Genomic DNA, 20301 nt, shown 5'->3' with positions numbered 1-20301 from the left:
TCAGGGTTTTTGGTTTTGTTTTTTTAAAAAAATAGAAAACTTTTCCCACAAGTCTGCCCCACTCCTCTGCAGAGGTTAACTCCTCCACAACTGCCAGCAGAAAGGAAACAAATCCATGCTTCTGCTGCTATGCTTCAGGGTCTGATGTCCTAGCAGTGTGGGACTTCAAGGTACAGAAACTGAGGGAGGGAAGGAGGTCACATACTTCCTCCACTGGACTATGTGGCACAGTGGTATAGTTAGTTCACACGTGAGCAATGAGTACAACTCACCACATTCCTAAATAGATGTAAATCAGTAGATTATTACTTGCTCAAGACAAGGGAAGATTCAGAAAAGGATTAATATAAATCATTGCTGTAAGTCCTGCTTCAGTCCCAGTTCCTAACAGCCATTATTTGTGAGAAAAAGTATCTGTTACAGATGTTGGCAAGAGTGTTAATCTCGTCTTGCACACATGCCGTGCAATACTGATGTGCAGAAACCTATACAAGAAAAAAAGTAACTGGTCTTGTACAGACCATTGTACAGCTGTACTACTAATGGTTACATACAAAAAGGAAAAATCCTCTCTGTAGGGTGATATTAGCACACTGAGGCCAGCAAGCCTGTGGGCAGAGATAAATGCTAGAGTACAGTTAGGATGTCACTTGAGGACACAAGCTGAGCCTTAGACACATAGAAAAAATTCAGACAGTATTTACTGCAGAATTAAGTAACCTGTCCTAAAATTATTTCAGTATCCCTAAATGCACATTCTCTACCACACTTGCTCAGATAAACATGGGGGCTCACTTTGAAATAAAAAAATCATCAGTTCACTGCTGGAAATAACATGAAAAATGTCCTTAGTGTTGTTCCTTAAATATTTTTTAAGGACAGTTTGCAGAAGGGAGGGAACTCCCTGAACACCTCGCTCTGTCTAAGCACACTTTCCCTTTTTGCTAAATAAAAGTCTTCTGAAAGCCACAGCAGCTCCTGTAACTTTAAACCTGGGCTGAGATCATAATTTTAGTGCTGACCAAACACAGTGCAGAGGGCGGGCCTGGCTCTTCTTTGAGGACCACCTTAGGCATGCTCCCACCCCTTGGCTAAAGAAAATAATGCCGACTCCACTCCGTTTTCTTTAGCTGTAGAGTTATCATCTGGGAAAACCTTCCCCCTTTAGACTACAGCAGTTAAAGGAATATTTGGAATAGCAAAGTAATTTTTGCAGTGATTTCTTTTCGTGATCTCAATTCTCCTCGCCTATTAAAAAATTAATCAGAATTTGAATCCATCTGGTCTCAGGATTGGAAAGCCATTCTCTAAGCAGACTAAAGATGTTTATTAAAGTTCAATTCTTCATCTTCGTTCTAGGGAGCGTGCCTTTCATAGCACTTGCTGAAGAAGGTAAGAAGAAACTTTGGTTAAAATTATTTCCAGTCATTTCCTGTAATTTAACAGTTTGCGTGCTTACTCATAGCCAATATAGTTGCTCTGTCATGTTTATAAAACTTTCTTTTGAATGTTTAAGCTACTACTGGGCACCTACTATGGCTGTAATCAGGAAAGATGGACTGAGTTATGCTCTATTAGAAAAGAATTTTCTGTGTGTGTCTGTGTAAGGGAAGGAGAAGGGTGCAATCAGGGAAGGCATTACATCAACAACCCTTGGAAATGTCTTCACTTTCACTGTAATATAGGCAAAGGAGACTGCAAGTAGTAATTTAGTTGTAACTGACATTTAGGTGGTGAAACTGTCTATGAAAGTCACTTATAAATCTTTGCATTCATGATTTTAGCTTCTGTACTTAGAGGCATTACAACGGCTTAGAATTTGAGCCTTATGCAGGGTTTTACTTCTACTAACTTTGCCATAACAATATATGCAAGTGAAGGAAACTAAACCAGGAAGCATTATTACAGATGAAGACAGATTTGAAAAGTGTTATATGTATCTACCCAGAAAAAGTTTGTTTGGCAAACTATTTGAGTTTTATAAGAAAAATACAATATACACTTTTAGGTAAAACAGATGTTTAAGTCTTTTTACAGCTAAAGGAGAAGAGTGATTTATTAAGAGTAAATCAGAAATACCCTGAGCAGTACTTGATTCCAGGAACATCACATTCAAATTCAGTCTTTCTGCGTAGTATTTGACTCATGAATGAATTGGCCATCAGGCAACGTGCCTGATGTATGCACAAACAAAAGTATGCCTGTAGCAGTGAAATACAGCTACCATTGCTACAGAACATGTTCCAATTACTAGTGCTCCGAAAACAATAACCTGAAACTCAACCCACTAGTCTTCCAATGCATAAATGTACTTGTCTGACTTGGGGACCCTAACTGAAACATCTGACCTGATTTTGGCCTGCTGACAGTCAGTATTATTCTGCTGGAAATAACAGAGCTATATCAATATACAGTCCATGTGGATGTTGGCTTGAAACTTCTAATGGGAATTCCTGGTGTTCTGCATGTCAGAATGAGTCCCAAATATTTAGCATGCGTATCACTGCTGTTTACTGATAACCATCAGCAATTACAAGTTAGAACAGACTTAAAACCCCAATGCCACCTTCAGCAATCTGTGACTGCCCTGACAGTGAAGATGGAGAAATTTTTTTGGCTTGTATAGTACTAGGTGGAGTGAGTATATTCAGATACCTGAACCTCTGGGGTAGACAATTTGGCCTGAGGGCTTTAGAGAAAAAAGTTTCCTTATTAGATTCTGATACTTCTTAATACTGATCAGGCCATAAATAAATCTGCAGCTACCCTTTTGTCATACTTGGGCACTCCATTTTCTGGATTGAGACTGAATTAAGCAGGTTTGTTTCAATCAGGAAGCACATTTTCAAAATTATTATTATCAGTTCCAAATTCCTACTTGAATTACCAAATAAACTGAATTCAGCTATTGATTCTAGTTGTAAGCATAGCATTTTTCCCCTTCCAGGCAGTGATCCACAATTTGAGTAGTTTCATTAGTATCTGCTGTCTTTGAGTTGCTGCAACTTTACAAAAAAGCCAGAGGTGTAGAAACCATTTCAGGACAACTGTGAATCAGAAATGTGATTGAAAAATAGCAGTTACCGCTGATCCAGTAACATAGCAGCCAACCTATGAAGAACATTTCAGTGAAACCTGTGAATCTTAAAGGATAAGTCAGAAATGCTTAAACATTCTTTGCCAATAGAGAACATGCAAATTACATCTAACAATAGCGAGTTAAAAATCAGCAAAGGTTTCTGTTAAAATTTCCTGGGTTTGTGCTACTCTTAACAGGAATATTTGATCCCACACTCACACATGCTCTATTTGTGTTATCCATTCACAGTTTAAATCCTGCCTGAAACAGCCAAGCATTTTGTCTTTCTTACGGCCCTGAGCTGATGAATTTTTAGACTAAAGCATTTCCTATCAAAAGATTAGCAGATAGATTTTTGTCCTTCTGCAATCCTCTTCAGTATGTAAAAACTCAGGCAAATCTTCGCACACAGGATTAGACCAAATGAGTTGAAATGGAAGTTAGCGTAATTTTTTTTCTGGGCACAGCATTAATAAACAATTAAAAGCACAAGCATTCAAATAAGTGCTTTACAGAGGCAACATATTTCCTAATTTGAAACCTTTCCCATGGTGCAAGTGTCATTGCAGAGAAGGAGATTACTCTATCGGCTGTCACATAACATGAACAAAAATTAATATGATTGTTAAACAAGTTACCACATGTCATTTGAGCTGTATCAACTGTCCACATGCCTGATCTCACCTGCAGGCAAATACTAGATTATAACTCCTTATGCAAGTCTGAAAATTAAACAGGTTTATACTAGGTCATGTTGCTTTACATTTGTTTTGGACTAAAAGTTAAGCACATGGACAGGATAATTCAGATGAAAAGTGTTTGTATGTTAAGAAAGGAAATTGAAGTTTACAGTCAACCATGAAAGACTAAAAAGTTTCCTATATTTTTCAAAATCCTAAAAACCAGTATTGACAAAGTTACAAGAAAGGATTTTTTCAAAAGTATCCTGATTTACCCAAACTCTGTTGCCAGCTCAGTGGCAAAACTAAACAAGAGAGTCAGGCAACTCTAAACTCTTCTGAAAAAAATCAAATTCTGTAACTGCTGGTAGTAAATAAAACGAACAACCAAAATGAACAATCACACTTGACTCCAAAAGGCAGCCAGTTTTCTGCCAAATAAGCAAGACAAAACCTTTCACCCTGCAACTGGCTGCATCATGAACGATGAGTGCACTTGCACACGTGTTCCCATAGATGCTTCTTGTAAGCTACTTTAGCATGATATGAATCTAGCTCTACATGTCCAAAACCCAAAACTTAATTATCAGAAAAAGGAGAAAAACATCTTACTGGATCTGTAAATCTGTCTGCAAATCAGTGAGTCCATTTTGCAGTGTCTTAGTAAAACACCAGCAGAGAACAGATAAAATTTGCTGTCTCTTCACTGGGAAAGCAGAGGCTTGCCCATCTGTATCTCAAAAGTTAGTTTTTGAATCTGTGTAACTTTACAAGCAAAGGAAATAGTCATATTTAAAAGCTCACAAGGGGACTTTTCATTAACACGGGCCGCACAGTGAAAACCGGAAACAGAAAGGCCAGATTCTCAGCTCCTGTAACTCAACAGTTTCTACTGAACCCATACATTTACCCCAGATCTAGTACTTGTAAATCATCTGCAAATATAAGCAGCTGAGATCCTAGAGAGATAGAAGAGCATGTTAATAGATAATAAAAAACCAGTAAAGGAAGGATAGCCCGCAGCGTGCAGGCTGTTGGGCTCTGACAGAAGCACACAGTGTTTCCTCCTTGTGTCATTTGAGGCAAACCATACATAGATGCGTACCACAGAAATGACTACTGTTTGCTCAGCTCTAACATATGGTCTGTCTCAGTTGCACGTTTGTTTTGTTGGTTTGTTTGCTTTTTGTCTGGATGCAGTCAGGGACTACAGGATAGAACCCAAATGCTGCCAGGTCCTACTATTCACTGCATCCCAGACCCACGCTGCAGACAGGCAGCCTCTAAAAGGGCCTCCTCTGGTTTGCGTGTGCACATACCGTACCCTCAGTTTGAAATAATGCTGCGGCAAAGCTCACATAGCTCTGTGGTGCACAACTTGCCACACAGCATTTCAAAAAAAGATGGAGGATTGGGAGTACAGGTATATTGGGACGTTCTAAAGACAAACAAATGAGAAAAATAAGAGACAAATTTACTATTGATTTCCAACTCGCTGTCTCAGAAGCCTTGCCAAAGGCTCTCAAAGAAAAAATAGAAACTGTGATGCTGTGTGCATTCTCATGTTGCTTTATGACTTCCTCGTGTTTTTCCATCTTTGTATTTGTTGATTATAAGTACTACAACATCCAGCATAAATTGCATCAGAAAAATCCTTCGTGAGTGCACAATTCAGCTGCGTACACCATTTCAGGTGAACACGTACTCTCTTAAGAGGGCTTGAGTAGTATATGAGATGCTGCTAAATCTGTAAAGGTAACACACTTAATTCCAAATACACATAAAATGTTTTTATGGCTGTGAACCCATCCAAATATTAGCTAGTATGTTTTAGTTAGTATGAAAGTCAGACTAAACATATTTGAATGGAACTTGCTCACTGTGTGGCAATATAAAGCAGCTAGCCAAAAGTCATTGTGTGAACAAAATGAAAGCCTAACCAGTTTCCAGCTATAGCATTTAGCATGCATATTTCAAACAAATGAGTTAAGAAATGATCATGCAAACATGTCCACTGGCAGATACAAGGGGTTAGTAACCTTCATCAAGGCAGCTGTGAAAGGGCATATGGCTACAGCCTCAAGAGTTTTGGGAAGGAAGTGATTCAGGGAGAAGATCAGTTTATTTCTGTATTTGAGGTCATTTCTTAATTCCTTTCATCTGCATTTACACATCCCTATATTTGTGCACAGATTGTCTCTTTTCTGCTGTACATCCCGTAAAATTTGCAGATCCATTACATGAAATTTTGAACTTTTCTCCTTGTTTTAGCTCCCACGCTCTTTCCCTGTCAGCTATGCAGTGATAAACATGTACTGTGATGCTGCAGTTTTAGGTGTCACTTACAGAATGATGCAAGAGAGACATACACCTTGATCACAACTACAACCTTGTTGCCACAATCAAACCCTTACTGTCATTGCCACAGGGTCATGGGGCAGCAAATATCAGTAAGGAAGTGGTTTTATCCCACATTCATGGGATAGCAACTCTGAGGTCAGTGTAGTTATCAGACAAGAAATCAGAGATTAAACCAGCAACATTATTATAAGCATAAACCTTAGAAGACTCATCTCTAGTTCTACAAGGAGTATTTTAAAGGAATATCCCATAATAGAGTTAAATAGTCTCTTCCTTCTTAATGCCCGCAGCTCTGTGGCCAATTTTATCATGCATAAGAGAAAGCTTAGTAAGTTACCACTTTTTCCTCTTGTGGCTTTGTTTCATAACTTTGGTTGTGGGTCGCATACATACAGCAAGCACTTGAAGAGTAGTTCTTTTTCTCTGTATCTGCCCAGTTTTTTGTTTTCCTTTTCTGTGGGTATCCTATATATGGGTAATGTAGAATATTGTAATATTCAGAAGACATGTGATTTACTTTAGAAGTAGCCAAGTGGTTCTTTGCCACTTGGCACTGTAGTTTTAAACTCTGGCTTTGTTCCTTTGGCTAAGCCAGCTGCCGCAATAGAAACCATCTGTAGTAGGGTGTGGTGACCAAAGGAAATGTTTCTGACAATTCAGCAAAACATTGTCATCATGAGCTACATGGAATACCTGAACAAAGTCAGTCATACTCTAAATAAGGCTGAGCTAAATCCTTCCTTGTGCATCATGACCATTTTTCAACTGGCAGATACTTTCCAAAGTTCATGGCATTTTGTCATCCAGCTTCCTTCATTATATAAAGCAAAGCTGTCAGTCTTTGTATAAGGAAACTGCAGTATGCACTTCAGGCTTTAGACAGTGCATACTTTCTCCTGAACAACAAGAAGTCTAGATGCTTAAACATGTGCCAGGGCATTTTTTTAATAATGGCATGATATATTACTCCGACATCCAGAAACAATTAACAGAAAAAGAGAAAATACCAGTGCTATGGCCCCAAACAGGCTAAGGATACTGCACATCATGAATTTCACAGGAGCTACAGGTACAAATGAGAATTTCAGTTCTCATCAAGAAACTTCCTTGCCTTTCTAAAGTCTGAAAATTTTAACTGTCCAAAGGCTCAAAATCCAGAAGGCAAAACCCAAAATCCGCTATGTTATATTCTTCAAAACCTCAAATTTTCAGAGTCCAAAAAATTTTGTAGCCTGGACTCGGGCAGTGTTGAACTATTTCACAAAAAAGCCCCGAAACACCTATATGATTTTTTTATATACCCAAAAATGTTTAAACAATTATAGAAAAAATAATGGAAAACTACTTTTGGAGAAAAATAAGCTGATGAGGTAAATTTTGGACCTAACTCTGGAATACGTTTAAATTGAGGATGAAGCCAAGTAGCAGACAAAATTGTATTTGAAAACTACAGAGCTGCTGCTGATACACGGTGTATTCAAAAGGCAGATACCTTATCAAATCATACAATTTTGTTAAACTTCCACCCCCACGAATAAAACGTTCCACTGAACTACAACTAAACGAGATTCCAATAATGAGACTCACTTTGCTCACAATCAAATTCAGGTCTGTTAGTGAAGAATGCTTCCTCAAAAAGGGAATTCCTGTATCAGGACATAAATGCTGAGTAAAATATGACCAAAACAGGATGGCTAACACACATGTACATACACAGTCCTTCAAACGCCACCACTTGGTCTATAACAATTCAGGAAGCAGACACTGAAAAACATCAGTCAAGTCCAGATAGTTAGCTGAGTAATGTCTCAAACAGAAGAGTGATATCTCCCAAGTGATCTGTCCCACTAAATTCTTTCTTCCCTTGCTTTGCTAGAGAAGCGTTCCACAAAGCGCCTATCTAGTACAGCTGGATAGGATAAAATACAATATCCATAAAATAGAGATAAAAATAAACTTGAATTTTAAGATCAAAGCTTTTGTTTGACAGTTAACCTGCTAGTTAATCTTTTTAGCTGTTAAAAATAACTGAAGCTGCTTTTCTTTTTAAATAGGAGCAGAGGAGCAATAAGCAATAAATATTATTTCAGTTCTTGCTAGAGGGAATCCTCTAGCCATTTTTACCTACTGGTCTCTTATCGCAGAGATGGAAACTCATTCGATTTTGAGGGCTTCCTATTTCAAGGACTACGCTGAAATACAGGCTTACAACTGCCTTTACTCACTAGTGTCTGTGTTTATTCAAACTGCTGGGAAAGAAACAAGATCCTACAACATTTTTCATCTTCAAAAGTATCTTTGTTGGTTTTGGAGATACCTGAAAGAAATGCTAATGAACAACAGTTTTACAACTCACTTTCCTTTCCAACACAACCACTGTGCTTTGAAAGCAACTCTAAGAGGTTTTTCTAGTAAACTGTCACTCCATGCATAACAATGAGTAGTGAGCTCATCTTCCCCTAAGTGGGTCATGGGATGCTTAACCATGGGATGTTTCAAAGCAGTATTAAACTTTTAAAGACATCAAATTTTCTCCTGGTGTGAGAAGTTGCAGCCTAATAGCAGCTGGGGACTTTGAACTGAAACACACCCAGCTGGAACTCTGGGAGAAGGAGATGCAATGATTAATTCACATCTGCAGCAATGTATGGCTGCTAACAGAAGAGGCCATAGTGCTAGTTGGAGACAGTCATAGCACTGTGAGGCAATGTTTATTTACAGCCTCTTCTAAGATAATATTAAGAACATATGCAGAAGCACTACTTAACCCAATGGCTCTTGCTACATTTGACCCACATCAGATGAAACCAACAATTACAAATGCATATACACCCTTATACCCCATTTACATTCTTTGATGTCAGTGGTATATGGCTTTTACTGGGAACAGGGAGAGAAGTTTCATGTCCAATAGTTTATCTCAATTTCATTTCAATGTTTTTGACTTTATTACAGCTTTTCCTGGCAAAGAGTTCTCTAGTATCAAATAATCCTTCCTACAAATGCAATACACTGATAACAAATTACTTCCCAGTCTTTCTTTGGTCATAGTTCAATACTGTCTATTTAACTACCTGCAGACCACCTCCACTGTCTGTCCAGAAAAACCTGGAAATATAGTCCAGGGATCATTCTCCAGCAAGTACAGGACCTTAGCTTGAACACATTATTATGCAGATTGGATAGGGCTCGGATAAGACCTCCACACTGATAGAAATCAGTTTGATCTGTGAGCTTCAGGCAGTTAATATGGGAGCCACATTATTTTAGTTTCCCTTTACAGTTAAGGAAAGGCAGCACTTCCAAGGATGACTCAAATCTCAGGTGAGCTGACTTACCTTCTGAAAGTATTTATCTTTCCCTACAGACTATAAAAGAAGGTAATGGCAAGCAGACACCATATTTAGGCACCTTTATTAAGAACCTAAAATTAGGCAAGATTAATTGGGCCACCTCCTTTTGTCAATCACTCTACACTGAGGGCAAACGCACTGCAATAGATTTTCTACACGTCACTTGTTGCGAAGAATCTACAATAACTTTATCACACAAAGAATAATTATTTCATGTTTGTGACATTCACTAATTCTCTCCACCTTTGTTCTGTGACACTGTTTCCTATCCTGCCTTTGCTATCAGGGCTGAAAGGTACTGCAATGCCAAGAGTATAAGCAGCTTCTCTGAATAAGCTGCTTGTTGTTAACATACAAAACTTATTTCACTTTCTACTTGGGGTGTTGCTCTGGTAATTGGTTTTCTCCATCTGTGCTTATTTTACAGTTAGTGAATAAAGTTTCCAGTTCTAACTGAGATTACAAGGTAAATAGATCACACACAATTCATGTTGTTAAGCTCTATTGCTATTTCTTTCTTTACACTCCAAATTTACATAGCATAATCCCAATATTGTATTTTATAGACATTACTTTGCAAGCAAAAAGTAAGTATTAAAAACTAGTGCCATATCTTAAAATGCCCTGATATTTAGAAGGTGGCTAAATCAACACACCTAAAGTCAAGCCTCCTTTATGCTCTCTCAACAGAAAATTTTCAAAGGCTGCTCACCTGGGGTATTTCAGTCAAAAATGACCAAAACATTATTTTTACCATTTAACTTAGAAATATGATTTCCCCTGGCCTGTTCTAGTCTTTTCATGGATTTTAAGGCAATTTTTGGGAGACTGGCTGGCTTAATTAGCCACTATATTAGGTCTCATGTTGGTATAATGTGAATATACTTTCTTCATCTGTTACTGCCTAAAGTACTACTTGCACACCCTTTTGGCTCTTAAATAGAAAGTATCTATTCAGGCTTATAAAGGTATAAAAATATAAAATTCTATTTACTTGAGTAAACATGGAATTAGAAATCTAATTTTAGATCAGTGTTTAGTCTCTTGGCAATAGGACAAAGCTCTCAGTCTTATGTTGCTAGAGATGGATGAAAATTTTTACTTTTGGTTCAAACATGAGTTTTGGGAGCAAGAAAAAATATGTGCAAGTCTGCAGTAGAATTCAGATGAGTTTTGAGCAAAAAAGATTATTTTCCAATGTCAAATCATTTATCTTCTGTTTGAAAAGTTTCCTTTAAAGTACCAGTACTTTTTTTTTTTTTTTTTACTCATTTCAAAATCAAATATTGGCTTTTTCATTTGAAATAACATTTTTATTTTAAAATCAGCAGTTAAAAAGTGAATAAAAGTTAAGTGGAACTAACACGTAAAGAAAAATCATTTCCAGGTGATATCTGTGCAGCTGATCCAAAGTGATTCTATCCTTTTTTCAATTTTGACCGATATCGAGTAAAATGTCCATTCTTTCTAATGTCAGGCACAGAACAAAAATTCTGTTTACTTTCCTCTATATCATATACAACACAAGTAGGGTACATTTGGGACTATTAGTCTTATTCAGAACTAGTCTAACAATTCAGAAATAGTCTAACTCCAAATGCAGAAGAGATGAGATTATTATTAGGTCACTAAAAAACAGGTGAAATGAGTAGAAACAATGGTAAGATTTAATAAAACAAACACGTCATTAATATTTCTCTTATATAAAAATATTCAAATAGTACAGTAAATCCCTGTTTTTAAATAACTCATGTGAATAGCTGTCCTCCTTCCCAAAGAGATCACTTCACAGCACTACCAATTTACCAAATTACAGCAGTATCAAACTGTCTTGCAAAGGAAAAAAGGATTAGGTATTCTTTGTTCATAATTAACCTCTTAGCTGCTGACAGTTGTTCCCTTGCATACATCATAGGCAAATGATGTGTGAGCATTCCGGGTTTTCTCCAACCCCCCTAAAAATCTCTGCTTTTTGAAGAGAATGACATGGCGCTCATTCACATAACCTTCAGCTGTCATTGCAATATTTCTTAGAATAACTCAGTATTATGCTGAAAAAGTATAAACTGAATTTGAAAATGTTTGGACAAACTTTTGCCACTGAAATTGAAATTAGATGCAAAATTTGAATCCAGAAAAGAATTTTCCAGAAGTTTTAGGGGGTTTTTGCTTGAAGCTTTTGCTCAGGACAACGTCTATTATTAGCTCTTTGCTTAAACACTGGTATCTGGAATTAGCAGAACTCTTATGCCCCAGGCAACAGCAAAACAAGCAGCCTCATCTAGCTTTATAATCATGGTGAATTAGAAACTCCCAAGAGATACCACACTACATTAACATTGTATTTCGTATGGACATAGTTTTATGAATCAGCATGAAACTTAATCAAATTATATCTGTGTTTTCAACATTTTCTTGATACTGCCAGTTACCTTCACATATACATATCTTTCATGTACTGCCTTGTTCCACCTCATTTTTCCTACTGATGGAGTTTGACTGTATTTGTAAAAAAAGTATTGTGTGGGCCAAAATTTAAATGTGTCTTATACCACAGATGACATGTAGGTATAGTATAAAAAGGGAGACCTTACACTGTTACCTAAAAAATTCAAATTATGGCGAGTAAGGTTTGCAACTTCCAAAAAAAATCTCTGAATAGATTTGTGTAGGAATATTTTCTAAGCTATAGTGACACCCATAAATGTTAATGATAGTTCTAAAAATAAAGGTTGCAGCTGGGACTGAGCTGAAAGATGGGAGAAAGCTCTTACTATTTTAGAAAACGGAAGATGCTTGAAGTAATTTATCCAAACACATAAGCTAATGCTTAACTTGAAGTCTGAAGTAGTCACACCCACCTGGGGATGGTGGTGGGGGTGGGTGAAGGGGGGAATCTTTTCTTAAGGGAAAAGAAAATCTTTTCTTGGACCAAGTGTTTAGTAACCAATGTTTCAAGGTTGTGCCAGGGTTAAGTGATGTGTACTTAAGCTCTTTGTCCTGCAGCTTTGTACAAGACTAGAGCAGAATTCAAAGTTAATCCAAAGACTTTTGCAAACCTTAGTGTGCAGGGCCATGGATATTCAACACTATATCAATATCTAAATTGTTAAACATGACATCTAAGTAGCCAGAATATGTAACTACTAAGTAAAATCTTAACTCATTTTCTAAAATTTTATTCAGCAAGCTCAGTTCTAGAAGGAGAAGAAAGTACAACAATTGATTTCAGAGACAGAAATGACACAGAATTTGAAGAATTACCAACCCTGGTGAGTATCATTCTAAAGAAAGGTTCCTTTAAGTTACCCCTATTTCATATTCCTGGTTTTGTCTTGTGGCTGAGATTTTGAATAATCATTATAAAGAATAATCTTGAGTTCTAACAAAAAAAGATAACACCAATGCTTTTGCTTTGTGAGCAATCAGGTTGAAGGTGACAAAGTTAAAAATTTTTTATTTGCAGTTCTGTGCTGCAAGAAGTGTTCATAACCTGCTTATTCACTGCCATTTGCCTCTTCTAATTCTCTATCTCCCCATTAGCTTCAGTGAAACCAAACTGACAAACTAGTGTTAAAAAAACAAAAAAGGCAGGTCTGCAATATTCTGCAGTCCTCTCCAACACCTTCTGTAGTCCTACCAAGAGGTCATCCAATTGGAAAGCCTGCAGCAGGGAAGACAAATCAGCTTACTTCAGGTTTTCTTTTTGTCACTGTACAAAAGTCAAAGATGACAGGACATAGCCAAAAAAGCATCCACAGGGCAGCTGACAGACCAAGAAATTTAAATGCTTATTTCTTACACAGACGCAGTATACTGAGGTTTTCTTTTCCCTCTTTTCTCCCCCCCTCAATTCTTGTAGTTGCCTACAAGACTACACAATATAACAAATCTCTTGCAGTTTGGACAACTGATGACCACAGAAAGTGCCCCAGCTGAAGACAGTGACAATTCTACTGGTTACGAAGCTAACACAAAAAAGGATGATGGTAAAAACAATCTTTCATTTCTATTTTATTATATCAAAGTTCTACTGCCATCTACTAAACAGTATGTGGAAAATTCAAATACTAAGTTTAAGGTGCTCTCAAAAGTAGTATTGCTGACTTTCGAAAGGGAAAAGTAAGATTTTTAAAATTATTCCTTAATAATCACTCCACATCTTAACTTCATAACAGATGTGCGCTGACAAAAAGAATGAGTAGCTGTGTCATTTTGCTCACCAGTTGATCACAATCAGTCCCTTAGATTTTAATTTCTATTATTTCAGAGAGCTCTTTGCACTCATTCTCTCAAACTTTTCATTTGCTTACTTTCTATCAAAAAGAACAACCTATTATACAGCCCTCAAACCATTGTGACACAGTTGATAGAAGTTTATAATGTTATATCCAAGGCAAATTAGGCTGCAAAACTCTGTACAAAGCAGAATGAGTAATTAATTATTCTTTCTGACTTTACAGGTGGACTGAGTGGGGATCCAGAGAAAACTGAAAAAGGTATTAAACAAAAGAACTGATTATAAAGACAAGGGAGAACTGAACTGCCTTCTAGAGGGCACAAGCTGCACCCATGCTATTCTAAAACAAAAGTTTCAGGAGGAGCTACAACCTGCTCTGCCTCCTGTGGTTCACCCCATTACCATCCCCATAGCCACATCTACACAGAGCTCTCCAACCCAAAGGAACTCTTGCAGGCTACCAAGAAGCCCGCTGATCCTACCAAACCTACTTCAGAGTTCACAAGATAAGGACATTTTCCCCAAGGAGTGGGATGCAGCAGAACAGTGTCAGTTCTGTCAGTCACCTCTTACCAATGGTCTCCATGACAAACACTAACATTCCCAATTTTCTTTCAGGTGGTCTGGAAACAATTGCACTGGTTGGAATAATTATTGGAATCATAGTTGCAGTTGGAATCCTTGCAGGAATAATCATTGCTGTTGTAAGGAAGATGTCAGGCAGGTACTCGTAAGTAAATTGCTAATCAGGCTTTTCAAACAAGCATTATCCTGAGCAAGGTCACAGAAGTCACTTTGGAAATTTTCATTTTGACAAAATAACCTGTTTTCATGTTATACAGTGCCTATTGATTCAGCGAGAGCTGCCAATGTGCTGTGGGTGATCTAAACCCCCCCACATGCTTCAGAAAAAATTGTCAGATACTGAATGCATGCTCTTACAATATTCATCAAGTGCATGAGTTTTGGATTACTCTACTGCACAGAAGTAAAATTCACTAGGAAGTATTACAGGACCAGCTTCTGGAAGTGCTGGATAACATGCAAACACTGACAAGTGGTCTTTATCTTATTACTCCTGACATTTGTGGAAGCTGTTTTGGTACCAAATAGATTGTTTGGTGCCATGCGAATGTAAAGTGTTTTACGAACTCCAAAGTAGTAAGAGAGCCACACTACATTTAACAAATACTATTCACCCAGCATTAGGAGACAGCAAATTATGAATTGGGAAAAGAAATCAAGCAGTGGCAGGAAGGACAAGGAGAGGGAGAAAAAACAATCACATAACACATTTGACTAACTATGAACAATAAAATGTCTGCGTTTTGTTTTACAGGCCCTGAAAATAGTTGAAACAAGCAACCATGCCATTCTATGCCAGAAAACACAAGTGCTTCTTATTTTATAAGAACTAAAGACTATTCCTGTATTGTGTGAGAAGATGATCCATGGAAAGTATGGTCAAAGAATTCCAGATCTATGGGGATCCCACACAACTCTAAGGACTTCCCTGCCCCAGACTACAGAGTATGGAACATTTCATAGGATTTTTACTAACCAGGAGTTTATTAGAGGAAAGAAAAAGATTATGCAGTAAGAAAAAACCCAGCAGCAGTGAGATTTACATCTGAAATGTGATCTGCAGGTAATATATGCTAGCTTGATTTTAAACAGTACCAAAGATTATTTTGCATTACATTTTATGCATTTCTTTAAAAACACATATCCAGAATATTTTAATTGTTTTTGGCTGGTTAAGTGCTTGTGGCATGTTTATCTACCAAGTGACATATCAAAAAGGAGGAATTAGCTTCAGAGAGAATCAATTATTTACAAGTTTGAAAAATATTAGATACTGGAAGCTAAAATCTTCCCATTATTGATACAGATTTTCTGCTCTTGATACTTATGTTATGTGGCAAAATATGGTAGGCCCAGCTGGAACTGACCTACCACCTGAAAGCTTGCTCACCTCACTATTGCACCAGGAATTTCCTGTCTTCTCATGTTGCAGAGACATGCAGGGATTGAAATACACATCCTGAATTAAAGGATGCTTGGAAAATACCCAATTTTGATGGGTTGCTTTAACCAGTTACTCAGCACACTTTAAGCTGACATGTAGATGCTTTTAAATTAGCCTATACCATTTTTCAACTATCTCATTTTCTAACTCTGTAGTTGGCTTGTTTGAGAACACATGCAACACTAGACCATAATATGTTAAGAAGGTATAATGTATCTTTGGACTCTACAGCTTTTTCTACAGCATATTTATTGCAGCAGGACCTGAATGCCCAGAGTTCAGAGCAAAGGCTTTGTACGTCACATGGCTGCAATGCGTCACATTTGGTGTAAAAATCATGATAATCCATATGGTCAATAATTATTAAACGTATCAATTTATTTAGATTTGCTTTTCTGTTTCTTTTATCTGCCATGAACTATCATATCAATCCAAGTTTTGGAAATAAAATTTATAATGTAAATTGTCTTATTTTACTGCTCTGATAAAACACAATCAAGCTTGTTATACACAGAGTATGTAAACACCTACACAAGGATGCAACTAACATTAAGGAATGCACCATGTGTTTGGATTTAAGTACTAATCCCATGCAGTGCAACTTCAGATACCAGAGCATATGCACCCCAGAATTTGTCCACAGTAGTACAATACCGTGGAATAATACATTCATGTCTCACCTCCAGCATAATCTCATATGGTTTGTTTCTGCTTACATGCAAAAGCTGCATAAAACTAAAGAAAAAAGTTAATGACACCACTGTACAAAGTCATGTATCCACTATATAAAAAAATCTATAACAAGTTTAAGCCTAGCATATATCTTAAGTCAGTTCTTTTAGGTTAAGTTGGTATTGGGCATTTTTAAAGTACATAATCCAAGGCCCAGAAGTAGGCTGCAAAGTTTTCACTACCTTTACTGAAGCCATGAGATGTCAGTTTAACTTACTTTTAAAAAGGCATCTTTAACTTACGCATCAGCAAATTTTTTACCTATGACTCATTGCATTCTGCAGCATTACTCATATAACAAAATTATGCAGTTTACCCAATCAATTCTGAAGTTTCTGGTATAGTAAACCAGTTATCTTTCAAGAAAGCAAGTCTGCCGTCTCTTACAGATGAGCACATGAGGTCCCATCCCTGAAATACAATTCCTGTGACTCAGTTCAGTTGAAGATATTTGTCTTAACTAGGAAGAGTAACTTTCCACACTAGCATCCTTTACCCCTGTACTTTTAGGTTATAATACTTAAAGGAGGACAATTACTTCAGGTATTCTGTTTCCAAGTGTCCATACATCCCCCTGGTTTTTGAGAGAGAATTATGACCAGGTTTCGTGCATGACTGTTCTATTTGCTTGTGATTCGTATGTATTAGCTAAAAATGCATGTAAACTCATATGAAACTGGAAGGTTACAGCTTTTTCTTATTGTGGCAACATAAGAGAACAGTATTTTCTGTTACTCTAGATTTAACCATTTCTTGTCTGTACTGGAAAGTACCTTGTAGGATGCACTTGATGTCTGACCAAATGCATGCCATATGGAATTATGAATTATTCAACCATTGTAGGGAATAGCACAGATGTCACCAGTTCCTTCTGCACCAGCTCAGTTACTGCTAACTTGCAAATACCACAAGATGAGAAAAGCATTCTTATGCCTGTTCTGAATATTGGTTAAGCCAGAAGTAACAAGACCCCATTTGAAAAATGCACACCATCAGAGCAGAAAACCTTTTTGGGAAGTTTGGTGTTTTCCTGGATCACATACAGAACACCAGTTGAACAGCCTGCATTCTGCTCAAGTAAACTGTGCTTTGTTCCTACTCCAGAATATGTCACTAAGAGATTCTGAAAGAGCATTTTAAACTTCATATACCAACTATCTAAGTTTTCTGGTCTTAACTGTGCTTTTATATTCTGCTCTCCAGTTTAAAGAAAGTTTTATTAATCTTAGGTGAAACCAACCCCTAACGAAATGGCCCATGCTCCACTGAAACATGATTTGGGGGGCTTCTAGCACTGGATGCTTAGTATTAAATACTGTGCTATACTAAGTCTGAACCTGCAGAAATGTGAAGATATTAACCTCCTCCTGACTATCAGCTGGAATACTGGATACTCAGTATATAGCTAAAGAAAGCAAGGGCTCTGAAGAATTAGAAGACATCTGTTATTCTGTCAACATGAAGAAACAGCAACTGCAGCTACACTGACACATGTAATATTCTGATGATTCAAACTGCCTTGCTGCCTAGACATCTCAAGTGTAGAACATTCCATTCAGCTTCAAGCAAACATCAAGAAACAATTGCTTCTTCATGAAAATCTGTCATATTTGTTACATATTTATATGCTACTGAAGAATTCTTAATATAATTCCCTTTTGTAACTTCACGAAACAAGTGTTCTAGAAAATATAGACTGAAAATCCATGCAGAAGTCTATATTCCATATGCAAACTACTGCAGCATTCTGACTGAGCTTTCATTGACTTGTACTATCTAGCTTTCCATTACTAATTCAGGACTTCAAAGGTAGGTTGAACACGAGCAGTATGTTTTTTTGGTAGAATTTATGTGGAAGATGGATCTTTGCTGCTTTGCAAGAAGTCAAACTGCACATTTTCCTAGGGCAAATACTTCTGTAAGCTGAAATGAATGATCAGTATACATGCTTGCAGAATCAAGGCCCAAGGTCAGGAGACTTCCTATGCATGAGAACACATCAGGAAACAATGGCTCTATACTTTCACCAGCTGGCCAGGTTTGATTTTTTTATTCGCAGGGAAAACGGTCAATATATCAACACTTGCTTTTAACTTAAAGTCCTTACCCCCGATCACATTCATTCCTTTATCATTAGTAACAGTAATGTTCCCTTTTGCAGCTTGGCTTTGAGTCATGAATGTGGCTCTCCCTAACAGACAAGCAGGCACCAGGCTTCCTGTGAGAATGCCAGATGTCACTAAAAAATATCATAAACATAGTTGTCCCCTTGTATTTGTGTCTCTGGGGAAGATATACAGCAGTAGTATACTATGAAAGCAATGACTTGAAGCATCAATATTTATAATACTTCTAAGCATCAGTACAGCAGTTCTTACAACAGTTTATCTAAGGCATGTTTTCACTGTAAAACCAGAAAATGTCAGAGGACTGAATTCAATAAAAGTAGCAATAATTAAATATGAACCAGACGAATTAGGGAGATCAAGTTATTCCTTAAATTTAAAAAGCGTTCCTTTATAGTTAAATACCAATTAAAACATGTAGCAATTGCTTTTAAATGTAATTATTATTTTAAGAGTATGCAGTACTCTTGCAGCATGCCATTGCAAGTATCTTAACCACATTATTTCATTAAAAAGTAAGTACAACCTGCACATGAACACTTTCTGTAGAATTCTCAAACTCAAAAGCACTGATGTATCATTCACATGATGATTGGAAGTACTACCTCCAGTTCAAGAGAACGATACACAGATTAAGTGACTTGCAAAGGGTTATAACCACAGGTAAGGGAAAAGCCATCAACCCAGGAATATTTAAACATTAGTCCTGTCACAACTTCATATGAGTTCAAACAAAGTGATATGCCATTATGTTTTATGATAATGTGATCATTAATACTCTTTCATATAAGATGGTGACAAAGGACACAGGAAAAAGGCAACTCATGGAATCTACCAAGAACCCTCAGGTCAGAGGTACATTCTGATTGTTTTTTATGAAAAGCCATTCAATCTAAAAATAATTTATCTTCTGCCATCTGAAGTTTTGTAGTGTAGATACCACTGAACCACTGCAATTTAAAGCTTAAGTCATAACTGGCCTACACCATGCCTACAGACATTGTTATAGCTATTTATACTCATCTATTTAACTAGATGAAGTATCAGATCAGCCATATCCATCCTTTTCCAGACAGCTTTTTTTTAAACCTAAAGTATTACTCATACTGAAGTTCTCAGCATTTAGTTTTGTTAGATGACTACTAATACAGAAGGTAATAGTCAATATGTAACTTGACACTAGGTGCCATAATGAGAAGTTTGAATTAGTGCTTTGTACTTTTTTCACAGCTGCAGCACAGAGGCATTTACGTATAAATAAACCCAACATCACACTAGCCATGTGTCTTTGTCCAGGCCTTGTGGATTTAGGCATTGGACCAAACCCACAACTCCCCCTGCTCTGCAACAAACAGTTGGATTGCAACAAAGATCCCCATTCAGTCATGTAGCTGTTAGGCTCTTCCAGGCTGGAGAAGTCAGATTTTCAGACTCCGGTAAATGCTAAACTGGCAAGCATCTTACAGGCAAGGAGCGCTGCACATTCCATGCATTTTCAAGGTGGTGTTCTGTTTCCAGAAAGCAGTTGGGCAAGGACAATTGATTTTGAGTTCAAACCAAACAGTGCCATCCACAAAAATGAAATTTTCAGTCACATTTCCAGATTGAGCTAAAAGTGAAACAATGGACTTGCCCACCAGATGTTAAGCCACATCAGTATTCAGATAAACTTGCATCAGGGAAAAATTCTTAAAGATGTTT

At 37.2% G+C, this 20301-nt stretch overlaps 2 protein-coding genes across 7 annotated transcripts in view; one reads left to right on the top strand and one right to left on the bottom strand.

Moving 5' to 3' along the window:
• The window catches only part of LRRC38 (leucine rich repeat containing 38), a 64498-nt gene that overhangs the window by 34696 nt on the left and 9501 nt on the right, over positions 1-20301 (bottom strand). The window lies entirely within an intron of this gene.
• On the top strand, positions 1097-16207 carry PDPN (podoplanin). 6 transcript variants are annotated; one of them, XM_054849746.1, is made up of 6 exons: positions 1097-1392; positions 12660-12745; positions 13375-13462; positions 13937-13972; positions 14332-14443; positions 15053-16207. In XM_054849746.1, exons 1-6 carry the CDS (start codon positions 1323-1325, stop codon positions 15057-15059), a joined length of 399 nt encoding a protein of 132 aa, XP_054705721.1. In that variant the 5' UTR covers positions 1097-1322; the 3' UTR covers positions 15060-16207. The 6 variants fall into 6 exon arrangements, with proteins under 6 accessions (XP_054705721.1, XP_054705718.1, XP_054705720.1 ...); XM_054849743.1 differs by having other exon boundaries at positions 1103-1392; positions 13336-13462; positions 14332-14433; positions 15053-16185; XM_054849745.1 differs by having other exon boundaries at positions 1103-1392; positions 13336-13462; positions 14332-14437; positions 15053-16185.

Source organism: Grus americana, chromosome 21 (genome assembly GCF_028858705.1).
Source record: "Grus americana isolate bGruAme1 chromosome 21, bGruAme1.mat, whole genome shotgun sequence".
Classification (NCBI taxonomy): domain Eukaryota; kingdom Metazoa; phylum Chordata; class Aves; order Gruiformes; family Gruidae; genus Grus; species Grus americana.
The sequence above is the reverse complement of the archived record's forward strand: the minus strand, read 5'-3'. Positions and strand labels throughout refer to the sequence as shown.